General features: G+C 46.3%; 1 protein-coding gene across 7 annotated transcripts in view; it reads left to right on the top strand.

The window, feature by feature from the left end:
- Window positions 1-18,738, top strand: part of ITSN1 (intersectin 1) — a 182,996-nt gene that overhangs the window by 133,428 nt on the left and 30,830 nt on the right. For 5 of the 7 annotated variants that reach the window (XR_012494005.1, XM_019730239.2, XM_074325803.1 and 2 more), the window contains 4 exons: window positions 1,391-1,436; window positions 3,733-3,854; window positions 6,750-6,867; window positions 8,514-8,705. Coding sequence is in view for 6 of the 7 variants with exons in the window: in XM_019730239.2 (XP_019585798.2) it covers window positions 1,391-1,436; window positions 3,733-3,854; window positions 6,750-6,867; window positions 8,514-8,705 (478 nt within the window). In the remaining variant the exon portion in view is untranslated. Of the gene's footprint in view, window positions 1-1,390; window positions 1,437-3,732; window positions 3,855-6,749; window positions 6,868-8,513; window positions 8,706-9,057; window positions 10,571-18,738 lie in introns of those variants that run through there. The other 2 variants (XM_019730245.2, XM_019730241.2) reach the window with 2 other exon arrangements.

The raw sequence follows: 18,738 nt of genomic DNA, 5'->3' as shown, positions 1-18,738 counted from the left end.
GGAGCGCTTGTGCCATCCTGGCCTCCCTTCTCTGTCTGAGATGCGCTGGGCACACAGCCTGGGCAGCTCTGCCACTGCATTGTTGAGGAATGCCGGGTCTGACCCTGGCCTTCCGAGGACATCTTAGCTGAGGTGCTGGCTGTGATCTTTAACAGGGAGCACATTGAAGCTACGATGATATTGCTAGTTGCCTTGTTCTTTTTATGGAATATAAGGAGTATAGTAGAAGACTGCACTGGGAATGGAACTGGTCATTTGGACTCTTGTTTCATTAGCTTTCCTTTATTTTGATATGCAGCCTATACAAACAGCAAGGGAGATTGGTATTGTATAACTTTGTTTATTAATACAGAAAGCATTATCAGAGTAAAAATTTTAACTCAAACTTGCCCTGGTAAATGGTTGTGAAATTTCAATAACCAAAATAAAGGAACTATGATGAGTTGGGTTCCTGGTAGATAAATTACATATTTTTATTCTTACAGTAACTCTCATTTTGTTTATTGAGACTTTTCTTTTAATTGGAATACTTAATGTACTGCAAGATAGGGACTGGAGGTTGAAAATTAATTCAGAATACAGCACTTTAGAAGGACAGGTTTCAGCCAGGCCTCTGTCCTGACTCCAGTTCTCTGTTGGCGTACTCGGCCGGTTTAAAATTCCATGAGTATCCATGAAGGAATTCAACTCCAGAGCACTTTGAAACACTTAATAGTTGGAAAAAAATATGTTCTGCTTTTATGGATTGTGCATCCAGCATGGACAGAGAAACTCAGTGTTTAAACAGCTTAAGATTTGAGTAGAAAGGCTACACAGGAGAGTAGCTGCCTCTTTGGATAAAGAGGTGAAGGCAATGGGGGAGGGGATGTTTGAATGGCCACTGTACTGTTGTAGTTCTTTAAAAAAAAGTTCTAAAGCAAATGTAGCAAAATATTAATATTTTCATGTATTAAATCTGGGTGTTGTGCTCATGGGTGTCGGTACTTTTTATATGTAAACTAATAATTAACCATTTGAACATAAAGCATGAGCTTAGTTTTTAGGGAATAGACTAATAGTCCAACTAGCGTGGCAGCCCATTTGATTTTACCCAGGGACAGGATGTGCCTTCGCTACTTAGTACTTGAGCCCCTGGGACCCTACAGTGCCCCCTACTTTGCTAAGTTTTCTCTAGCAAAGAGAGTAAAAGCTGCATGTTTTAAAAGACTTATTTTGTCCCGTGTTTTCCTGATGCACGTCTGTATCTCAGAATATATAGTGCTATTGTGTTCCCCGGAATGAAAAGGGGGATTCAGGGGCTCACGTGGGTGTGTGTCGTCACTAATCATTTTTTAAGTTGCATGATGAAAACTCTGCAGTATGCAAATGAGACCTTTTGCTCTGTTTTAAGGGCTCTGGAACTGCTGGGAAAACAGGGAGTTTAGGAAAAAAACCTGGTAAGTTACAAACCCTGATGCTTATTTTTCAATGTTTTGAATGTAATTGATAGTTGCTCCCAATTTTTGTTTATGAAGGCCAGAAGCTTAAAAAACAAACGCACAAAAAGACAAAGTAGTCTTTCCTAAGAGTGGTGGACATAGTAGATCCTTTCCTTGGAATCCCCAAATAATGTGTACATGGTTATGAAATATGGCTGTTGCTTCACACATGGGACAGAGTTCCCTCGGGCAGTGAAGAACCAGGCAAGATGGCGGGGAGTCGTAGTGCATGGAGCGTAAGGTTTGGGGTGAGCTGCTGCTCAGTCATCTCGTTAGACTCCGGAAGCCCTTTTACCTTTCCCGACAGCACGTTCAGTCCCAGGCCATAAATAGTGGAGATCAGAGGAGCAAGAGTCATTATTATTATCAGAGTGTAGGTCCCGTTAGTTTGGAAGCTACTGGGTGGTTTTCCTCAGGTGCATATTGAAGGTACAACATCATAGTCATCCCTCTGAATTCAGTGTTTTTGTTTTTTTAAACAAAATCACATGTTCTATAAATAGAAGCATGAAAGAGAGAAGCAGATGTGAATCATATGGTTTGTGTGGCACGTCTTCCTCATCTAGGTCATTTGAGCTTTTTTGCTATTATAGCCCCAGGAAATTATAGGTTGAAAGAGTCACCGCTACGCCAAGCGAGGGATTTATTTGTGTATCTGTATGTGGTTCTCGGCTCCAAATGGGCTTATCTGGCAAGGAAAAGTGGGCTTTCGGGTTGTCGTAGGGTTTTAGTCAGACTCAGACCACCAGGGCCGAATCTGTCTTAAGTGTGAGTGGTCTGCATTTTGAGTTGTTGTTCCACAGGGTCCAATGGGCTTAACTTCGCACTGAAACCAGTGAGCTGCTTGGGGACGCCAGAGCCAGGAAAAAATGCTGGGGCCGCTCGCTGGCCACATGTGCCAGGTCCTTTGAGGAGCAGAAATATCTGAGGCCAAATAGGTTACTGATCTGGACTTTGTCCCCACCAGAAACTCTTGGACTCTGGAGCTAGTCCTTGGCGCTTTAGGGGAGAATGCCTGTCCCTAGCACAGATGTCCCAGCCTGAGCTCTCAGCAGAGCCAGGGTATATACGTATGAAAGCTGCGCGCTGTCTCGCTTCCTCTGAGCTCTCTGAAGCCTCTGGCAGGGCTAGGCTGGCACCATGACAGCCTGCGCTCCTAGCCTGGTGCCCAGCACTGACTGCAGATCAGGGTAACGGGGGTGCGGGCGGGGGGGGGGAGCTCGTGTTCCTCTAGAGAAGTAGGAAGTACTGTCAGAGGATGGGGCCTTTTTACCTCTTTCTTTCTTGACTTCATTCCTCCTTTCTTTCAAGCATGATTGTGATGGGGAGAGTGGGTAGAACAGTTTGTTCTGTATTGCTTCTAGAAGTTCGGAAAGCAGTCACTGCAGGTACGCCAGAATTCAGTCAGAGAAGAATTTTGTCTTTTCATACTCAACCTCCTGTACTTTTCAGAGCCTAGTCTGTGGTACTGCTGGAATTTTTCCCATGAGATTTTTTTAACATTCAGGAAAAGTACAGAACTATTTACATTTTTTTCTGTGCTCAATTGTTTTTGCATAAAATTCCCATCGTAACCCGAGGTTCCTCCTTTAACTCAAAATAAAAAGAAGCAAACTCACATTGACATGATTCTGACCTAATATTCAGGGATCACCCTAAAAATGTGAGCTGCAAAGAAACTGGTCCCTTGGGCGAGGGTGCGAGTCTAAAGCCACAGTGTACATCAGCTAGTACCATGCTCCCAAGGTGTCTGAGGGAAACAGAATTTCTCTTTCTCCTGTACTTGACAGGTGGAAAAGCATCACTTGTGTTCCTTTATTCACTTCGCCATCCTTGAGTGCACTGTGTGCTGAGAGCTGTGGGGGGCAGATGAATGGGGCGCAGCTGTGTGCCTCAGGGTGCTTACAGTAATAGTGGGAAGGGCTGAGACAGAAGGTGCAGGAATTGGGGAAGGAGGGAGAGTTCGTGGAGGGAAGTTGGTAAGTAAGTTCTGAGAGATGATGTGGAGAGTCCTAGAGCAGACTGGACCGAACCAAAAGATCAACCAAGCCCTTGAATGCTGTTTTGTGATGTAGGCTGTGGGATGGGGGGACAGGGGGACAATTGAGTGAGCCTACTTCATTTAGCAGAAAACTAGCCCAGTAGACTGGCTTTGATGATGGTAATCTGTGAACCTGGGGGGTGGCTGTGTCTTCGTAGAATTTTCTTCTCTTGACTATAACAGTACCCCACGATGTTGGATCTTGTTTTTCAGAAATCGCCCAGGTTATTGCTTCGTACACTGCGACGGGTCCCGAGCAGCTTACCCTGGCCCCTGGTCAGCTGATTTTGATCCGAAAAAAGAACCCAGGTGGATGGTGGGAAGGAGAGCTGCAAGTTAGTGTCTTTTCTGTTTGTTTGAAATTCTCTGTCCAAATTTGAATATGCAAAATCTCAAAGGGATGCAGTTTCATTGCAAAGTAATCCTGCGTTTGAACAGCGAGCGACCGATTCCATATTATCCAAATCTGTTGGTTCCTAAGCTTTGGACATCCAATAGTAGAATTGTGAGAGATAAGGATTCTTCTGAAGACTTATCCAAATCTATTGGCTCCTGAGTCAGACAGTGAGTGTTGAGATAATGAGAATTCATGATGAAGAAGACCTGCATAGAAGTTACCATTAAGTGTCAGGCATTACAGAAGCGGCGCTTTCCGTGGGGGCATTAGACGGTGTGGTACAATAGCAGGTGTGCATGTGTTCTAAGCCACATCTATACCTCACAACATTTTAATTTCCATGTGTGAATGTGTGTGTGTGTGTCCATGTCCGTGTGTCTGTGTCCCCATCTATCCGTCCTCAGTTCACCATTTTGTTGATGCAAACATTTGTCAAGGAGAGGAAAATCTATACTGTGGTAAGTTGAAGAAATACAGTACTTTTCTGTGCATATGGGACAATTAATTTAAAAAAATAAAGTGCCTTAAGAGTGAAGAGTGAGCCAGTGGACTAAAGAAATGCATCTTGGCTGGAATGGACGGCATAGCCTCGAGTGAAGCCAAAGATGAAACTTGCCCTGGGGAGCTCGCTAGTGGGCGGCCATAAAAACCCTGTCTGACCAGCTACAGCTTCCTGGCTCAGCGATGTGACCTGGAGTCCTAAGGTCCCCTCCCCTTTAATGTGTCTGTTCCTTTGCTGGATAGGAAGAGGCCCTCCTCAGACCTGTGGGTCGCACTCCCTGTGGAGAGTTGGCTGTCATCACCTAATAGGCCTTCTGCTCTATATACGTCCCTTTCCCGTTCTAAAGACTTGAGTGACTCCCACTGCCCCTCCTCAGGCTGCCGTGCGGGCATCCCACAGGTGCCACTCTTCTCGTCTCAGCCATACCTCTTACCGGTCTTGTCACTTGTCAGTGACATCTCCCCTCCAGGTTCATTTGGTGAATTGCTGTCTGGAAAACAAGCTAACTCCCCTGGACTCTCATGCCTCACTGCCTTTACTCATCATATGTCTCCCCAAGTGGTGGTCTCTGACCTCTCCCTCATCCTCAAGAGCTGGCCAAGTGCCACTGCTTCCGGAAGCTTTCTTTGACCACCCCACCAGAAGTGACATCTCCTTCCCCTGAACTATGATGGCTCTGATGCCTGTACCACTCTTGATATTTAATATTGATGCTGACATTATTATTAGCTGTCCATGAATATTTCTTATTTCTGCATGTCGGTTATCAGCTCCTTGAAGGCAGCAACCACATTTTTTTGTCCTCACGCTCCTAGTACCTTGTTCAAAAGAGAGTTTTGAAGGGGTCTTGGACTCCACAATAAAGTGGGTGAGTTGCCATGCTCAGGAGGGCTTCTGGTGCTTTAACCAGTGTTTCTCATCGTGGATACACAAATGAAGAAATTGCCAGTGAGCTCTGTCTGCCCTTGTGAAACTGCAGGGGTGGGGAAGGGGGGACCATTGTGAGCCTTGTGGCATATACAACACAGATAAAGCATGTGGGAACTGGTAAATGAGTGGCTTCGATCATTGGTGAATTCACTGTGAAAATAGAAGCTTTTAGTCCTTGAGCCAAGGGCATGAAGTCTATCAGACCGCAAGGAAAGGGAAATGTGATCTGTGTTCTAAAAGGAACCAGAAGTATCCTTGATATAGTGGCAGACGGGAGAGCAGGGGTAAGATGGCGGGAGTTCCCTTTTCTCTTAATTTTATATTCTTTATATCGTATGTCCTTTTGGAATAGGTAATATATTCACATGGTTTAAAATTCAAAAGTTACAAAAAGGGATTCAAATGGCTCCCGTCCGTTCCCAAAGGCAACTTGCTTCTCGAGTGTGAGAGTGTGTGTATGTGTAAATTGTTTTGACTTCTCTGTTCCTGGTGGAACGTACAAGGGTAATCATAGCACTTCTCATGATCCCTAACGAGAGTCTCTTGCATCTCATAGAGTTGTGCCATGGTTGTAAGTCTTGGCTTACCAACTTTATAAGTTTGTCTGTGTCATATACTAACCCTTTCCAGCAGTACTTGGCTTGTAAACACTTAATAAATGGATCTTGTGTTGAATTAGGTCAAAGTGAAGGAGAAAGGAATGGAAGTGAAAAATTAAAAATGTGACTGTACCCATCATGTAGGCCTGATGGTTTTTGAAAACAATGTCAAGTTTAGACTCCTTGTGTTCTATGTATATTGCATGTATATATCTTGTATCTACAGTTGTTTATTATCAATAAGAAGAGTACAGACATGAGTGTGAATCTTGGCTTGCCACTAACTAGCCTGTGACCTTGGGACTGTCACTTAACTTTTCTGAGCCTTGCTTTCTTTATCTGGGAAATGGGAACAGTAAAGTGTTGTACTTTTGGAATTATGCAGGTAAATGCATTTAAGATGCTTAGCACAGGCCTGGCTCATGAAAAGCACCCAATGAGTGTTGACTGCTATGATTATTCCTAAAATCCACGTAGCTACAATCTTACATTACCTGAAATTAGCAGATGAGAGCTGACATTACATGAACCGTGTTTGATCCTATATGTACTGCTTTATACTCTGAGTTGTGACCCATACAATCCCACCCATGTAAAAACATTTCAGGCTTTGCTGACCAGTGACCTCCACAATTAGAATTTGAGCTGCAGTGTTTTCATTTTGTAGCATAGTAATCCATAGATTCTACTGTTAATGCGTTTTCCAGGTATGTGCAAACCTTACATGAGTGCTGTTACAAAGCAAACCATACCGTGAAAGAACATGAACCTTTTAAACTTTTGATATATTTTTTTTTACTAGGCACGTGGGAAAAAGCGCCAGATAGGCTGGTTTCCTGCTAATTATGTAAAACTTTTAAGCCCTGGGACAAGCAAAATCACTCCAACCGAGCCCCCTAAGCCCACGGCATTCCCGGCAGGTAAGCAGTTTTTCATCTCTACGTGGAAAATGGTCTGCATGGCGTGTTAGTCTTCCCACTCAGTTTTCTCATGAAGTAGCTTAGATTGTTTTTCTGCTGCAAGGGCTTTTTTTACTTGCTGGGACTGACACCCAACTAATGTGATATGGAATATGTTTTTCAAAAGGACCAAAATCTCAGCAGCTTTGCTGTGCTGGGTACAACAGAGCCCTTGTTGGAACTCGCTTCCGAAAGGAGTTGTGAATGCTGTGGCATTAAAGCCAGCTTTTTCTCTTGATTTCCTTCCAGCTATTTAAATTGGGATTTGGGCTCGGGGGTGAGGGGACAAAAAGGGACTTCTAAAAATAAATGGCTGGGGTCTAAATAGGTCAGGAGATGGAGCTGGAGTCCACGGGGGTCTGGTGGTGGTGGCGTGCTGCTCACTGAAGACTAAAATAACTCCCCTGTGACATTTCCTGTGAACAGAGGGGCTTCGCTTAATGGGCAGGATGTTGCACACACACTCCTAAAGGACTGAAAGGAACAGAGGGCACTGCAGCTGAGCCGGTTGGCTGTTTTCTGATCGAACAGACCAAAGTAGATGCTTCGGTAATATTTGAGATGGGTGAGGTTAGGGGGGCAGAATTCTGCTTTAGGTCATTAAGCCACCAATTCATGGGTGGCATTTGTGGAAACTGCAGAATTTTCGTTCCAGTACCTGTGGTTAAATGTCTGTGCTGTGCATCCCCAGTGGAATAAGATTAAAACTTGGCAGCCTTTGCAAGAAATGAAAGGATTGGCAAACTGTGTGACTGATTCCCGACCCCAGCTGGGCCTCTTTGCTTGAGCTGTGGCCTCGTGTAGGCAGAGGGGTGGGGTGCCAGCTGGATCTCCTCTCCCTTGGGGAGGCCTGGCCCGTGTCCCCTTCATCAGGTTGGTTGAAACCCACAGAAATAATTTGCTGACGTGACTGAATTAGCTGGCGAATTTGAAAAGCCTAAACCTATATATAGGTTGGTTAAGAAAGATGAATTGGGGGTACAACCTCACTATGCAGACTTATCTGAAGTATAAAAAATGCCAGGGAATGAAAATAATTTAACCTCCTGTAGGTCTGAGGGAAAATGAGGAAAGAAAACTTGTTCTTAAATGTGGAAATTTCTTTCTTTGAGACAAAATTTTGAGCTGCAAAAATGCAGCGAATGAAACAGTTGATTTTGCTCTTCACTAAGAGTAGGAATTTTTGGAGGTCACCTTAAAAAACAAAAACAAAAACTATGGTCAAGTGTCCACGATACACAGCTGTCCTGTACAGTTGGGCCAATCTTTCAGAGTCAGCTTTTTAAAGGAGTTCCACTGCACCCAAATTTAGAAACGATTCCACGGAAGCATTCAGTTACCACTGTAAATGTTCTCCTGACAAGTAAACATGAAAAAGAGGAAGATATTGTAAAAAAAAACTAAAGCCTTCGTGTGGAATTCTTGCCGCTGTCTTGGTTTTTTAATCCTTCGTGTCCTCCTCTGCCGCCCACACTATACAAAGCTCATCCGAGCGCCTCCGCGTCCCTTTATCCTCTTCGGAAAGGACACAAAGAATACGTGCGAGTGTAAGGCCCCCGCGTTGCCCGGCAGGCACGCAGCTGCTCACCCGGCCCTGTCTCCTGCAGTGTGCCAGGTGATCGGGATGTACGACTACACCGCCCAGAACGACGACGAGCTGGCCTTCAACAAGGGCCAGCTCATCAACGTCCTCAACAGGGAGGACCCTGACTGGTGGAAAGGAGAAGTCAGTGGCCAAGTGGGGCTCTTCCCATCCAATTACGTGAAGCTGACCACGGACATGGACCCGAGCCAGCAATGTAAGTGCCCTGGGGCTCTGTGGCCTCTCCTCTCTGGTACCTTCCGGTAAAACATGCAGCATTGCTCTGATTCTGCTGAGCTTTGTTTGCAGAACTTAAAGCTAGACCATTGCTGCATTTGCATCAGTCTCTTTGAAGACCTTCTGTAATACGAGACTTTATCTTGTGGGGTTGTTTTTGTTTTTTTCATTCCTTCTGTAGCATGTCCCCTCCCTCCCCGCCCCCCCTTTTCCTTTTTTTTTTTTTTTAATCATTTTGGCACCATGCTGTTTACATGCCTGACTCATTTTCCTAGCTTGAATTTTGCTCATTGTTTTGTTTTGCTTATGTGTTGTTTTCCTCCTTTTTCTAGGAATCATATGTTGTCCATCCCCCCCTCAGGCTTGAAAGTCCTCAAAGAGACCCACTATCCCATATCACTGCCCAGAGGGATGATGGGAGATGCAGCCTTGATCATGTGACTTCCAGCATGATCACCAACTGCCTTCTGAGTGGAAGAACTCACTGCAGAGCAGTTTACCTCATTTTACCTTAGTTGCATGTGAGGGCAATGTGGAGTTATTACTTGCAGAGATAGAAGCAAAAATTACAGAAATACACAGGGTAGTGGGTCCTTTTGTGGCTTTCCTAGTGACTCCAATTGACTTACCCCCACCTTGGCACAGGTGCTTTCAATAGTTTTAAAATTATTTTTAAATATGTATTTTAGCCTTTTAATAAAATCAATCAAACAATAAATTACTTCTTTGCTATTTTGGTTTTGCAAAAAGACCCACTATCAAGGAATGCTGCATGTGCTATTAAAAAAATGTTCCAAATGTCCATAGATCTGAAACTTGATGTATTTTTTTCATTTTGTCCAGTGTTATCAACTCAATTGTGTAGTTTGGGTTTTTCCCCTACTGTAGAAGTACAGAGGAGTTCAGTATATCTGTTTTAAAGACGTGTAGAACGAGCCCAATTAAACAGACGGTGATTTGTGCTTGTGTGTGTGTTTCAGATGTACCTTGTTGAGCATGTAATAATACATCCTGTACGTAAGAAATTAGTTCCTTCCATGGCAAAAGCTATTACCTTGTACGATACTCTAATCATATTGCATTAATTTTATTTTGCACAGTGACCTTTTAGCCACATGAGAAAGCACCTGTGTTTGTTCTGTCTCAGATTTATCTGGTTGAGTTGGTGTTTTCTGTTTTGGGTTTTTAATTTTGTGTGTTTTCATACCATAAATCAGTAGACAACACCATCGAGATTGTTATGATCAACAGTACCTACAATCTCTTCTTAGTCTCTGTTATATGAAGTTTTATTCCAGTTACTTTTCATGGAATGACACATTTTGAACAAGTAATTTTCTTGACAAGAAAGAATGTATAGAAGTCTCCCTGCAATTAATTTCCAATGTTTACATTTTTTAACTAGACTGTGGAATTTCTACAGATTAATATGAAATGGAGCTCGTGGTCCGTTTATGTGTTCGATGTGCTGTAGCTGAAGCCATGTTTGTCTTTTAAACACTAGTTGGAAGCTCTCAATAAAAATGCCCATTGCTGACAGCACAGGAAACGGGGTGGCGGGGCCTCAAGCACAATCTAGAAGTTGTACTAATGACTTTTTAACTCGTAGTGACCTGTTTGTGTGTCTCTCCCTTTGGGGATCCTGTGCTGGCACTTGTGTCGAGGTCCCTCTCCAGTCACGTGGTGCAGAGGATGAGGGCTTCTCCTTGTTCACTTGTGCCTCAGTATTTTCACGGATATGAATGTAAAATATATAAATATATAAACCTGCGGCTTTAACAACTGTAATACAACCTTTTGGATTAGTTACGTGTATAGATAATTAAATTCTTCATATAAAAGTTAGATGGAAATGTCTCTGTGTGCTTGATGTTGGAAACTGGCAGTGGTGACGGGGAACCAAACAGACTAGATGTCAGCAGGTGGCCTGCTGCCCGCGTGCTCATTACAACCCGTGCTCTGTGAAATACAGACATCATGAGAGCCTCACCGAGTCTTATTTGAACGGCCTTCCCTCTCACCTTGCTACCCGCCTCTCCCTGATCAATATGTAAACTGTTTCCCCTCAGAATACTGGTTTTGAAGGATAAAACTTCCACCCAGCTTAGCGATTAACTTATCTCATTGGACTTTCGGTATATATTATGGATATATTGACAGGTGTGTGATTAGACTCAGAGTACAAAACATGTGTCCAAAAGATGTATTATAATAAGGGTCTGTTGAACATCCAAAAAATATGTGGGTAAAGATGGAAACTTTCACCCCTTCCATACTGTTGTTCGCCATTCATTTCTGCCTCACACACTCCAGTCTTGTCGCCTTGGCAGCAATAAAGCAGTGTACACATTGATGAAACTGTTTGCTATAATGACCATGTACTTGATTCCGTCCATGAACTTTGCTATTGGTCCTCCCCTGCCACTCAGTGGAATACAGCAAATATTTGGGGGAAGAGGTATACGGGTGTGGGTGCTCCGCTGGGTTCTGGGGAAGCATGCTGCGCAGTCAGTAGAGACAGGGTCTCTAACTTCATACTCTAGTGGGACGAACCAGCAGAAAACCCAACTACTGCAGTGAATATCAATATATGTGGTGTGTTGCGAATTGAAGAGGTCCTAGGAGAATCGGGACGCAAGGCCCCACTGAGCAGGACATCCAGAGCAGTGGGGCAGAGAGAGCCCTTCCTGGAGAAAGTGCTATTTAAGCTGAGACCTGAAGGACCAGTAGGATCCACATGAAGTGGGAAGAGAAGTGGTTATTCTAGGCAGAGGTGTCATGCAAAGGCCCAGGCGTGGGCAGAGATCGCCGTCACTGTCCCCCAGTCCACTCTGTCGTGGTGCAATGATCAAGACCATAAGCCCCATCTCTTGCCCAGGACCCCTTCACCTGTATCAGCCAGTGTTTCTTCTCCAGCCTTGAGTTTGGCTAGAAGGGATACAATTGTCAAGGTGGGTACTGCTCTCTAGTACTATATATAACTTCCTCTCCATAACACCGTGTCTGTAGACCATTCCTCTAGGTTTTCCTCTGGCTTGTGAAGCTGACACAGGTTGTTCCCCTAGGAAACTACTCTTGCCCCCACACATACCATTCAGCTTGCATTTGATTGTAGCCATCTAACCTAGTGCCCTCAACCAGAGGGTAAGTCTACTGCCATCTAGTGGGTGGAGGCCAGAGATGCTGTTGAACTTTCTACAGTGCACAGGACAATCCCCTGCAACAAAGACTTCTGTGGCCCCAGATGTCGCCAGTACCATGATTGAGAAACCCTGGTCTCACCTCTGGCCACTGTGGTTAATATTCGCCTGGTTGCTCATGGTCAAAAAGGCTGCCCTGTTGGGGGCTGCTGAGGGTGTTCCGGCAACTACTGTTGAGTAAACTTAATCATTTAATAAGTCCATACCATGTATCTGCACATAAAGTGTCTCAGAACCTTGATTTTGTATTTTAAACTTGATCTTATTCTTCTTGGTTATTCCTCATACTCTGTAATTTGGTACTAGATTAAATTTTTTAGTCATGTTATCAGAGAATCTGGTTAACAAAAAGTTGAATAGCATGGAGAGAACGCAGCTTAGTTCTAATTAAATTAGTGAAGAGATACTGGTTATCTCCTTTGGCCCCAGAGTTTAAAGATATCAGTGTTTTTTTTGGGGGGGGAGGTTTGTGGGTTTTTTTAGCTATTTGTTAAACACAATTAATTGGCCAGTATATCATTTAATGTCATGATTGCTGTTGATATGCCTGTGCGAATACATTTGCAGCTGAACTTTGGGTACAGTTTTGTTCCAGTGGCAGATGGCCAAGAAGAGAGCAAATGAGATCGCCTTCCTTTTGCAGTTTTGGATTGCTTTCCTAAGGCTGGTGTCCACACGGTGGGGGCTCGGGGAGAGCGGGGGGTGGAGGCAGGGCCCAGGAATGGAAGGAAAGGAGTAGAGGCCCGGGGCCCAAACCCCAGACTGCCTGTGCGTTAGAGGTGTCTGGGAGAAGCTGGTCTAGCGGAAGCATGCAGGCTATCGCACCATGACAGGTCTGGGGAAAACGTATCCAGCTTCTGGAAGAGAACCTGGCAGACCCGGACTCGCGTAGTAAATGGTGACTAGATGCTCTAAACCTTCTTTGGTATCAGAAGGAAACCTAGTAACACTAGCTTAGGGAAACCTTCAAAGTAGTAGGTTTAACCGTATGAAGTGGCCAATATTCCTGTTTCCTAAACTACAAAACTGCAGTTTCACGTGGTTCAACCTAATATATGTGATCGCTTGGCACATGGTAGGTTAGGGCCTTTAAATGCCTGTTGAAGGCCTGAGTCCAGTGATTCATAAATGTGAGGGAGGCACGGGAGTTCAGTTCCTGGCACACCCTAACGGCATCAGCCTCAGAGAGGAAACCGACATGTCTCTCCAGTTTCCTTTCCTTTTAGATGTGAGCTTCCCAAAAGCAACAGTACCCTTGGAAAGGGCTGCTCGTCGAATCTCTTGCTTATTTGGTCTATGCAGGAGACGACCAAGGATTCCAGGGTGTCTCCACCATCGTCTGGGTCAGGTCTCCACTCCGGCGTGGGGTGGGGGAAGCACCCACCCCTCCAGATCTGATTTGAGGAACAGGCCTAACAAATCAGTCAGTCCTGCTTCCGGGAAATTGAAAGTCATTTCTGAGAGAAAGTGAATAGTCACTTTTTAATTCTAGCAAAAATTATAAGTTAATTCGATTCATTCTTTTTAGTTCCAAAAATACCCAAGAGAATTTTTGTGGTAACTGTATTGAATGCCAGCAATCCCAAAATGCATAGAAAAAAATCACCCGTTTTTCAAAATGTCTGATTTTTTGGATCTGGTAGGATCAGGAAACCTAGTAAGGTCACAGATTACAATAGCGATATGTGACTATTTCACTTCAGCCAGAGTTCTCTTGCGCCTTTCTTTAAGAAAACACCACACATAAAAGTCAGACTGCTGGAATGTTTCCTGGTGTGTAGTTACTCTGTATCAAAGGTTTGCATTGCCTCTCAGGAAGTTTCCATTCTTCAAATGGAAAACTCCCCAGGCATTTTTAAATGATATAACTTGAGTCACAAAACTTTTAAGATTCGTTTTTTTACAAAAATGAGAATCAGCTATAAAATTAAGTCAGTGCAACTTGCTGTTAAGCTACCATGTTTTATGCTGTCAACAGGCTGGGCGTGTGTGTTTGTGTGAGAGAGAGAGAGAGGGACAGTAATTTACAGGTGATTTACATGCCTGTGTCTATAGCATAGTAACAGGAGAGTAAATGGTGAGGTTACAGTAGAGCCAGCAAGCAGGTGAATGTCACGCTGTAGAAGATTCTGGCAGATGTGGACAGCTGCTCTTTCCACGTCTTCTTGGCACATAGTATCAGTTGATGTTTCAAGCCTCCAAAGAGGAAGTATCCCTTTGAGGTCATCATGTTGGACCTATCTTACTGAGGAATAGTTTCTCCTGACTGACTCAGGAGGGAAAGGCACTTTGGACCTGCCATTTCTCATCAAGGATACGATTTCACTTAGAGCATCAAAGAACTCGATTCCCTTTCTGTGTCCCATGCTGTCCCTTCCCAACACTTGGTCCCCGGTCTTCCCTGTTGCATTCCAGGCCCCACCAGGAAAGTGGGGGCAAGGTCCGTGATGGGGGAGAATACGTGCCAAGGTGCACCCACAGATTATTCGATGAAGTGGAGATCTTGCAGAACAGTGGGCACTGGCCAGCCCTGCCCTTGGTAGCTGGGAACGCGGAGGGTCTGGGAGCTACAGTGACATTCTCAAAGGCAGCTCCCAGCCTCCCTGGCCCGTCCTCTGTCACGTTGTTCCATGTGACAACACCCCTGTCTATGCCGGGGCCAGAGCTGCCTGCCTCCACAGAATCAGTGACTATTCGTGGAAAAGTGGAGCGTGCGTTCCTCTCCCTCCTGTGGTTCCCTCACTGTGGGGCTGGCCGGGGAGGTGGGAGCTCTGGGTAAGGGCCCAGCTCGTTGCTGCACCTTTCCAGTGCACAAGGTCAAGACGCAGCTGCCTCCTCAACCTTTCGTCCTTCCACCCCAACTGCAGGCAGATCTTCCAAAGACGCAGGCTTGCCAGAGGGGCCTTTGCCCTGTGCCACCCTAAGATCAGGTGTTGCCGGAGCTTCTCATTTCCATTCCCGCCTCTGCCAGCAAAACATGGTGCCGTACATAATAACACAGTTTATCTACAAGTTCAGTGTAATATTTGACTCCATTCTCTTACAAATTTGGAACATTTTATTTTCCTATAGGTAGATAGTTGAGGGAGGTGGGCGAGGAGAGGGTAACTATATCCTGGGCCCTGATAGAGGCTAGGAAGCCATACACGATGGCAGTTTGGAGCAGGGGTTCAAATCCAGCTCTGCCACTTAGTAGGTGTGTGATCGTGGGCAAGTTGCTCAACCTCTCAGTGCTTCAGTTTTCTCATTTACGTGTGGAGAGAGAATAATACCACCTAGCAGATAGGAAGCCCCGACAGTTATAGCTTTGTTGTTGTTGGAGAGAAAAGGCATTTGTGCGTGGTCGGTGAGCATGACAGAATCCATTTAACTGGCTTCCTGCTTTGTTGCGTTAAACCCAGACAGCACGTGGGTTGTGTATGCATTTTAGGACTTTTTCAGAAAACAGGCTTTTGCAGATTGGGGGTTTCAGAGAGAAAAAATTGGACAGCTTCTTTTACAACTTTTAAACCTGTCCTTCGTGTGTACACAAATCAGGGTCCCCTTCTCTCCTTTAGCAGGAGGCCTACTTGTTGCAAAGCAAGCAGCTTTTTCATACACTTCCCATGCTCCCAAAACATTCAGTGACACTCTGGACTTGTGGCTGTGGACTCTTGGCGGACGGGGAGAAGCTGCCCTGTGTTTCACACGGCTAGCGGTGGGGAGGCCGGCAGAGCAAATGGAATGTGCCAAGCTTTGAAATGTCATGTCTGTGGACTGAGTTGGCAGGCCCCTGCAGAGCTCCACAATAAACCTGTCACAGATGCATTGCCTCACTGGGCCTTTATTTGTCATCACTGCATTCTGTGGTCTTGTGTTCTCTTGCCAGCAAAGACTGAACGTTCAGCCTCCAAACACGCCAGAAGCTTGCTTTTTTTTTTTTTTTAAAGCAGCCATGCAGCTCGGATAAGGGAACGTGTGTCACTAGGGGTGCTTCCCCAAGGCGCCGTCTCCACAGCAGCCACCCCCAGCTTAGAGGCTGGGACGTGAATTCTCTCCCGCCCCACTGCGTACCTACATCCTGAGATGCTCTCAGGAGCCAGAGCTTTGGGCCTTGGACGCCTCTGCTCTGTTTGCTGGGCCTCCAGCAGAGTGTGAGGCCTGCATCTGCCCCTTTCTTTCCTCTCTGGGACGTTACCTTGGAGTTCCGAGGCCCCCGTGGGAAGGCGCCCACAGAATCCTCTAATGGCCCTCCACTCATGTCGTCTCCGGTAGTAACCGTCACCCCACTCCATCCTCCTGGGGCAGAAATACTTCTGCCAGTTCTCCCCTTCCCCCAGACCGTCCCCATGCTGTGTCAAAGGCTTGGACATCGCCTGTGAGACCAGGAGGGGCCCAGCCGGCCAACGTTTCCCCGGCAAGCAGCTCCTGTCCCTGAGAGTCATGGCTGAGAAATATGGAGCCTGGTAATAGCGCTGAGCTCAATGGGATGTGAGCAGACAAGGAACCTGTTCCCCTGAAGCTTGTCGGAGCGGGGCTTGACCAGAGCAGACATAAGCTAAATCATTTCAGCTAGTGGTGGGTGGCTGAGGGTCAGGGCTATAGCGGGTGGGGTGGCCCCCCAAGGAGACCTCTCTGGAGAAGACGTGGGGGTGGAGGTCTGACAGCAGAGAGGGAGTCAGTGCACAGATCAAAGGGACATGGTTCTAAGCCCGATGAACAGCAAGTGCAAAGGTCCTGAGGGCGAATGTTTCTTCTGCCCCTGCCGTAAAGAAGCATCAGTCTTGTAACTGGTCTCTGTTCCACACTTGGCTCTTCTCCACATGGTGGGCAGAGAGGTATTTTCAAAACCCAACTGCTTCTGCTGAAAATCACCCAGGGGCTTCCCAGTCCTCATGGGATAAAGACCTAAATCTTGTGGTTGGTCCCAAGGCCCTGCCTGATCTGCTCCCTCCTTCCACCCATCTGGCAGCCCCCTCTCCTCTCTCCTCATTTATACCTATTTGTGCTCAACTTTTAGCGCAGCTCAGCCGTCACATCCTCAGGGAAGCCTTCCGTCAACGAGGGCCTTCCTCCCTGGATTGCTAAGAGGACCACCAACAGGTGGCTAGTGTCATCTAAAAACCCGTTTTTCTGTCATCTAAACACCTGGTTTTCAGCACCAAAATGTGTTGCAGGTTCAGAGGCCATGGGCCTCTGTAGCTTGCAGGAGGGGGCACTGGTGCTTGAAGAGGTGAAACCCCAGGCTGGGCCCCTTACAGAGCTGGTCTCCAGCATCCCGGCGAACTTTCGAGTCACCATGACAACCCTCAACAACGTCTAGGCTTCTGTTGCCCCAATGGATTTCCACTGGCCCTCTTGAAAACTATCTCTTCTGACCTCCAAACCACTTGATGGAAAGGCCCGCTTTAATCACTGGTCCTCACTGTCTGGGGCCCACACTGCGGAGGAGGTGCCGGTGAGCAGACGGCATGGACCCATGCTGTGGTAGAGACCCATGACTCAGCCCCTCACCTTCCTCCCAGGGCTCTGTGTACCTGCAATGGGAGGCGGGGCACAGACTCAGATCCATGGCCCCCCATCATTCAACTCCATCCTGCCTGTCGAGTCTGACCCAACCAGACCTTCCCTCTATCACCAGTCTTCTCCCCACCTTCTTGCATCAAGCTGAAGCCCCTGGTGGAAATGTCCTCACTCCATCTTCCCTGCCTCCACCTGCCCACCCTCACCCCTCTGCCATCTGGCCAGCTCCATTGACCTCCGTGACTCAGCTCTTTGCCGAAGTCCTAGTTACTTGTCATAAATAAACACAAATGGATAGACTGATGCCTACACACATAGATACTCATTTTGCCCTAATTAGACTGCGAGCTCCTTGGGGACAAGACCGTATCCCATTAAGACCTACACATAACAGCACTAATAAGTAGTGATGTACCTCCCCCTGTGTGGTTTATTTCCTGATGCCTAGTCTCCCCCTTGGATTATAAGCTGGGGGGTAGCATCGACCCCACGCATGCACCTCTCGCCCAGCGTGCCTCACTTGTGGCAGTTGTTCAGGAAGTGTCTGTGGGGGACAGTCCCGTGTGGCCCTGCCATTGCTCCGCAGGCTCACCCCTTCCTCCCCAACTAGGCTGTTCAGTCCCCCCGCTGTGTGTGGCCAAGAACCCCACACAAACCTATGGGTTGGGCAGCACCATCGTTTAAAAGATTAATTCACATGAGAAGACCTTGGAACAGGAAATGAGCTTATGAATTATAAGATTTGTTATTCAGCATTCTTATAACCACCCTAAACACGATATGCTTATGCATGAGTTTGGTTTTCTGTCTTCTCCCACTAGAATGGAAGCTCCACGAAAGCAGTGGTCTGAGCACATGTGTCCAGTTGCTGAAAATAAACAGGAAGTATCTTGAGTTCAGGTCGTCTCTTGTGTCCTAACAGTTTGCCAAGTTAGGAGACCCCAGAGGACCAGGCTGTTCTGAGACACTTGTGAAGAAAGTTCTGTTGGGATGAGAAGTACACCTGCCCCTCTGGGCCACCCACCGCTGGGCTGGCCTCCAGAGCTTCCTGTGGTCGGGGGCTGCCTAGGACTGGTCAGCCGAAGGTCATTTCCAGAGAAGACCTGGCTGCCTCGACCCAGGCTGGCTGCCCATTACAGCCCCCGATAGCCTCAGGTTCCAAGGACAAGTGTCCTCTCAGCCAGGTCTTGCAGGAATGTACCGGGAGAGAACCGGGTGTGGACCACCCACAAGCCCATTCCGAAAAGTTGGTGGTTTCCTTGTGATTCTCCATTTCCCAGGATATCAGGAGCAAAGGTTTTATTCCTGACA

Source organism: Rhinolophus sinicus, linkage group LG01, assembly GCF_036562045.2.
Source record: "Rhinolophus sinicus isolate RSC01 linkage group LG01, ASM3656204v1, whole genome shotgun sequence".
Lineage (NCBI taxonomy): Eukaryota > Metazoa > Chordata > Mammalia > Chiroptera > Rhinolophidae > Rhinolophus > Rhinolophus sinicus.
Note: the sequence above shows the minus strand (reverse complement) of the source record. Positions and strands in the feature narration are given on the sequence as shown.